The 6,605-nt window shown below is 35.7% G+C and overlaps 1 protein-coding gene across 1 annotated transcript in view; it reads left to right on the top strand.

The window, feature by feature from the left end:
* The window catches only part of mxd4 (MAX dimerization protein 4), a 29,107-nt gene continuing 22,502 nt past the window's right edge, over positions 1-6,605 (top strand). The window contains exons 1-3 of the mRNA XM_016520575.1: positions 1-262; positions 694-793; positions 2,782-2,811. Coding sequence (XP_016376061.1) covers positions 199-262; positions 694-793; positions 2,782-2,811 — 194 coding nt within the window. The 5' untranslated portion in view covers positions 1-198. The remainder of the gene's footprint in view (positions 263-693; positions 794-2,781; positions 2,812-6,605) is intronic.

Below are 6,605 nucleotides of genomic sequence, written 5' to 3'. Positions count from 1 at the left end.
CGTGCAGTCTGCATTAATTTTTGTCGAGAGTCTCTACGACTCAGAATTGAACTGTCCACATCGAGCGTCATCACTTTTTTGTTTATTTGTTTGTTTTGTTTTGTTTTGTTTTGTTTCCTCCCTTTGATTTACACCATTTGTTAAACAGTGTACAACACGGTTTTTTTGTATTATTTTTATTTCTGTAAATACACCGGAATGGAACTTAATTCTCTTCTACTTCTTCTTGAGGCAGCAGAGTATTTGGAAAGAAGAGACAGAGGTATATAATGATGTTTGTGTGGTCAAAAATAGTCTTTGAATTTTAATATTACGTTGTTGTGCTGGTCTAATGCAATTTATAAACCTGCCGGCGGATCAAGTGTAGTTTAATTCAAGCCCAAAAGGACGATGACATCTTGTTACTGTGAGTTATTAAGTCTATAATATGCAATAATCAGAATGAGATGACTTACGTGAATGACATTCGTCCCAGCCTCTGTTAAAATATTGATTCGTTTTCATTTTCCGTCAAATGTAACCTGGGGGAGGGGTGTTTGCTTTACAGTAAGTTGATGGAAGCATAATTTGTTAAATGTTAAATGGCTTGACGTTAAAACATACCAAGTGTCTAACTTTCTAACATTCTCGTTTTTTGTTCACTGAATCGCGCACGTCTGTATTTAATGCTGGTTTTGTTTACTTTCTCACTAGAAGCTGAACACGGTTACGCATCTGTTTTGCCGTACGATAGCGACTTTTCCAGAAAGAAAACTAAATTCTCTCCTATTTCAAGAAAAACCCACAACAACAGGTAAAAACAGTACAATGTCATTGCTATATTAATGAATGAATACATTCAAACGATGTTTATTCTACATGTAATCGCCATTTTTGTTGTTGGGCTTGGCTGTGTATAAACATTGCCACGCGTACAGCGTTAACATTCTGCTGCTGCTTTCTATTTTCCACTGCTGCCATCTCCCTTTCAAATCAATCCGTTTTTACGTAGAAACACCACACGTTTCATTAACCAAGAACTTTTTGTTGTTTAAAGACAACTGGCAACGTCAGTGCATTTTAAGTATTTATCAGGTATGCACAAAATAGCTGGAAACTACTAATCAGCAAATATGCTGATTTCCTTACCATATAAAACTTGTTAGACATTTAAAGTTATATCACTTGTTTGCATGCATACAATTTGCCAAACATTTTTTCTTCATGCATTCTTGCATACAAACAGTACATTTTGAATTAATGTTTTGTTTACAAGTTGCTATTCTTTACATTTTAACTTCTTGTTGAGCATTAATGGGACACATGTACATGTCATAGACAGTATGCTTTCAAGTAGTGTACTTTAGATGTTGTTAAACTCTCACTGTTGGGTGTGGTGTGAATAGACCCAAGTCAGCTGCTAGAAAGCTTTGAACCTGGATCTGTTTTGCTGCATTAGCCCCCTTTCCTTGCAGTGTCAAAGCAAAACAGCAGGAGCCTAGTGTGCAGCCCTTCCCCCACAAATGCATAGAAAGCACTGAAAAAAGGAAATCTATGGAATTAGGGCTTTCCAGGAAATTTGCGATTGTTTTTCTTTTCGCTTTTACCAAAACTTACTTAGGAATACTTTTTTGGAATTATTTCCCAAATTGCAAAAACATCTGCTGACATTGTGGACTTTCAGTAGTGTTAAAGCTTTTTTTTTTTTTTCAAACACCATAAATTCTGCACTAGCCTCAGATATTAACATTGTGCCTGTATTTTTAGCCTGTATTTTTTTTACCTGTCATGTGCAGCAATTTCATTATGTGTACTTACGGATGAATAATAAGGGAAACATGATGTCATTATTTTTGCAATCCCATATGATGACGTTAGTGGTACAGAAATTGCACACTGCAGCTTTGACATATGCCTAACAACTGAAGCTATGACACATATATTTTGTTTTTATCTTGCATGCATTACAATCCCTATATTTTGTTTGTTTGGAGATAATGTAATTGCCCCATCATACACCCCAGCATTCATACCCTGGACTAAAATAGCAATGCGTTGTAGCATGCTGAATTTCCTCTGCGTCATTGAGTGCATGCTGTGCTTTACTTAGTGATATCGGTCTACTGGACACAGTAAGGCCATGCAGAATTATTTTGTTTTGTGTATAATGTAGAATTCAAAGCAGAACAGCATGTAGTGTGTGAAGGGGCCAGGGAGCACCAAAAGCATTCCATTTATACATTCATTTATTTATGCATTCATTCCAAGTAAAAATAAATTACATTTGACATTGCTCCTTTTTTTGGGTTTCAAAGATAATTTGTTGAATATTTGTGCTCGACAACGGGGGCATTTTTGTTCATTCAAAATGAATAGTATCTTGATGGAATGGCAAACAAGAGTGCATATGTGGTGTTAACAAACAAATGCAGCTTTTCGAAGTTCCTTTTGGACCACATTATTATATGAAGAACATCACCATTAATTCAACACAAGACTTACTTGGTGTGTCCTGCTTTATATGATACTAGGAACCGTTTTACTCAAAGTACATTAATGGGGACATTTTTTATTTTAATTTGAAAGATTCTTAATTTATTTGTCTTACAGTAGATCAACAGCATCACTCTATTAGAAAAACATCCTGTAGCAGTTGTTCAGAGATACAGAGTTGCTTTTTTATATTTTTAGCACAGGGTCAGTATACTGTTTTTTTTATTTTATTTTTTTTATAAGTAAATAGTCAATGTTCTTATTTTTATTAACCAAACTCATCCATGCTTCTGTTTATTTCTTGTTCAGGTCATCACACAATGAGTTGGAAAAACACAGGTAAGAACTTACCCATTATGGATTATATTGGATTTGCTTATATCCTAAAAGCCAGTGTTTTGTAGTAATGATTTAAATTGTATAAAAAATGAGCAGGTTTGAAATTAACATTCGCCAAATGTGGGTGATAATCAACTTAATAGCCAATTTGGCAGCATATGTTTATAAATTATATTTGTGTTACTTTACAAGTGTTTCTGAGACACTGCCGGTAAACCCACTACATTCAATATGAATTATTTGCTGTTAATATGCTGACTCAAAAGGCATGAGAATATTATGATCATGAAACTATATGTTGGGGTATAATCTTGTCATATTTACATGATATTTTGGAGCATGAATTTCAATGTCATTATCGGACACCTAGGTTGGCTTTTTTGAATGCACATCAGAGTGGGCGCTTTAAAGGTGCTGTATGTAAGTTTTTGACTCAACTAAAGCATAAAAATACCATAATATGTTTGCAGATATTTAAGAAACATGCTAAGTTAACATATTTGTTTACCTAAAAAACAATGCTACAGTCAGTTATTCTCCTTTGAAAATGTGCGTTCCGGGCCGGAATTGTCGGTCTCTGTTTTGGTTTGTGAAACCCGCCCACTGCCAGTTTACCCAATTGTATTTCGGCACACCGGGTTGCCAGTTGGCGGGAAACACAGCGCATTTCATTTCGGCCATGGAAGCTGGCAAACGAAAGGGGTCAGAGCGGGAAATAGAACTTTCTGCCCATCCTAAAAAGCCTCGACATCCATCCAAAAAACTTTATGATCAACAACGGTATAATAAAAGCAAAATAAATATTGGAGATGCGTTTGAGAGATGGTTGTTGGTATCGTCAATCTGGCAACCTGTGTGTGCTTCAAGTCTGAGGAGGAGGGACCGGGTGAAAAAAAACCCTCTCCAATATTTTGAATTTGGACTGCAATACCTAGTTCAACCACTCGGTGTCAATCCTACATACAGCACCTTTAATGCTTTTGTGAAGAAACAACTGGTAATTTTATGAACTGGCAGCCTGTCTGCTAATCAATGTGCTTGACAATATTTCATTTTGGAGTGATCTGTATTTGGAGTTTACAACAACATATAAAAACCCTGTTTTTCCTGCATTGCCCTTCAAGTGCACAAAAAGGCTGTTTGAAATTTCACCCAATTTCAAATAATGATAGACTGTCATAAAAATGAAAACAATTTAGTGATTCACAACCCGATTTTATAATAAATATATTTAAATCCAAGCTGTGACTTCGATAATCAAGTTTATTTTTGATTATTATTATTTTTTTTCATATGGTTAGTAGAAGTTCTGAATGACCTTTAAATAATTTAGTAGCCAAATTAGCTGGAGAGTTAAAATGTTGATTTGAAACCCCGAAGAAAGAGGTGGCTGTAGTTAGTAACATTGCTAAATAAAAGTTAAAGTAAACTAATTACAATATGTTGGACAATTTGTGCTGTTTATGTTTGCGGCAGAGGTCGAGTGTGTTTTCACGTGTGAGATTTGTTTCCCTTGTGCTGATTTCTTGGAGTTTGTCTGTCACATGCTTGATTTTGACGAATTGATTACTGCTGCTCTGTGAGAAATATGTTCAGTCATGTCCTTCGTCAGAATGGAATCTCTGAACCATTAACAACACTAGACAGAGTACCAGGAAAACCATACAGGCAGGTTTATGACATTTTTTTGAAGAGACATATAGAAATACAAAGGAAAAAAAGTTAAATGTCATGTAATTTCCTGTTGTGGCGCTTCTGTGTAGGAGCATCAAATTAGTTAATGCTGTAAAAAGTAATAATTAAACAAATGTACTAAAGGCTGTGCTATATTGTGAATATAGTCATGGCTGGAAGTTGTTGTTGAATAATGTACAGCCGCATTAATTTTATAAAAAGATTATTACATAAATTAAGGACACAGTTGTTTTAAATTAAAATGTTATTTTTGTATATGTACTTGTCTCTTTATCTGTGCCATCAACTCTCTACATTGCGAGTAAATCACTCGCAAATGCGACTTAATCTTCTTTTGGTTTGTGAAACCCGCCCACTGCCAGTTTACCCAATTGTATTTCGGCACACCGGGTTGCCAGTTGGCGGGAAACACAGCGCATTTCATTTCGGCCATGGAAGCTGGCAAACGAAAGGGGTCAGAGCGGGAAATAGAACTTTCTGCCCATCCTAAAAAGCCTCGACATCCATCCAAAAAACTTTATGATCAACAACGGTATAATAAAAGCAAAATAAATATTGGAGATGCGTTTGAGAGATGGTTGTTGGTATCGTCAATCTGGCAACCTGTGTGTGCTTCAAGTCTGAGGAGGAGGGACCGGGTGAAAAAAAACCCTCTCCAATATTTTGAATTTGGACTGCAATACCTAGTTCAACCACTCGGTGTCAATCCTACATACAGCACCTTTAATGCTTTTGTGAAGAAACAACTGGTAATTTTATGAACTGGCAGCCTGTCTGCTAATCAATGTGCTTGACAATATTTCATTTTGGAGTGATCTGTATTTGGAGTTTACAACAACATATAAAAACCCTGTTTTTCCTGCATTGCCCTTCAAGTGCACAAAAAGGCTGTTTGAAATTTCACCCAATTTCAAATAATGATAGACTGTCATAAAAATGAAAACAATTTAGTGATTCACAACCCGATTTTATAATAAATATATTTAAATCCAAGCTGTGACTTCGATAATCAAGTTTATTTTTGATTATTATTATTTTTTTTCATATGGTTAGTAGAAGTTCTGAATGACCTTTAAATAATTTAGTAGCCAAATTAGCTGGAGAGTTAAAATGTTGATTTGAAACCCCGAAGAAAGAGGTGGCTGTAGTTAGTAACATTGCTAAATAAAAGTTAAAGTAAACTAATTACAATATGTTGGACAATTTGTGCTGTTTATGTTTGCGGCAGAGGTCGAGTGTGTTTTCACGTGTGAGATTTGTTTCCCTTGTGCTGATTTCTTGGAGTTTGTCTGTCACATGCTTGATTTTGACGAATTGATTACTGCTGCTCTGTGAGAAATATGTTCAGTCATGTCCTTCGTCAGAATGGAATCTGAACCATTAACAACACTAGACAGAGTACCAGGAAAAACAGGAAAACCATACAGGCAGGTTTATGACATTTTTTTGAAGAGACATATAGAAATACAAAGGAAAAAAATTTAAATGTCATGTAATTTCCTGTTGTGGCGCTTCTGTGTAGGAGCATCAAATTAGTTAATGCTGTAAAAAGTAATAATTAAACAAATGTACTAAAGGCTGTGCTATATTGTGAATATAGTCATGGCTGGAAGTTGTTGTTGAATAATGTACAGCCGCATTAATTTTATAAAAAGATTATTACATAAATTAAGGACACAGTTGTTTTAAATTAAAATGTTATTTTTGTATATGTACTTGTCTCTTTATCTGTGCCATCAACTCTCTACATTGCGAGTAAATCACTCGCAAATGCGACTTAATCTTCACTCTGGCGACTAAATGATGTCTAATATTAGCCAATGGCTAATAAATTCTCAGATTTTACTCGCCAGTGTGTGAGTTGGAGGCCAAGTATAAGTTTAGCGCAGATATATTTTCACTCGCCGAACACTCTCTGACTGAGCACTTCAGAGTTTCACTCTCCGCTAAGCGATCTGTGCTGTTTTTCAGTTAATCTAAATGGATGCGCAGCGCACCTGTATTTAACGTACCGTAAATTCTAGTGTGAAGGCGCACACCTTGCCGTCACTTTGACTCACACACACGCAGAGAGAGAGAGAGAGAGAGAGAGAGAGAGA

The sequence above is a fragment of the Sinocyclocheilus rhinocerous genome, unplaced genomic scaffold, assembly GCF_001515625.1.
Source record: "Sinocyclocheilus rhinocerous isolate Xijiao unplaced genomic scaffold, SAMN03320098_v1.1 scaffold2134, whole genome shotgun sequence".
NCBI lineage: Eukaryota > Metazoa > Chordata > Actinopteri > Cypriniformes > Cyprinidae > Sinocyclocheilus > Sinocyclocheilus rhinocerous.
The sequence above is the reverse complement of the archived record's forward strand: the minus strand, read 5'-3'. Positions and strand labels throughout refer to the sequence as shown.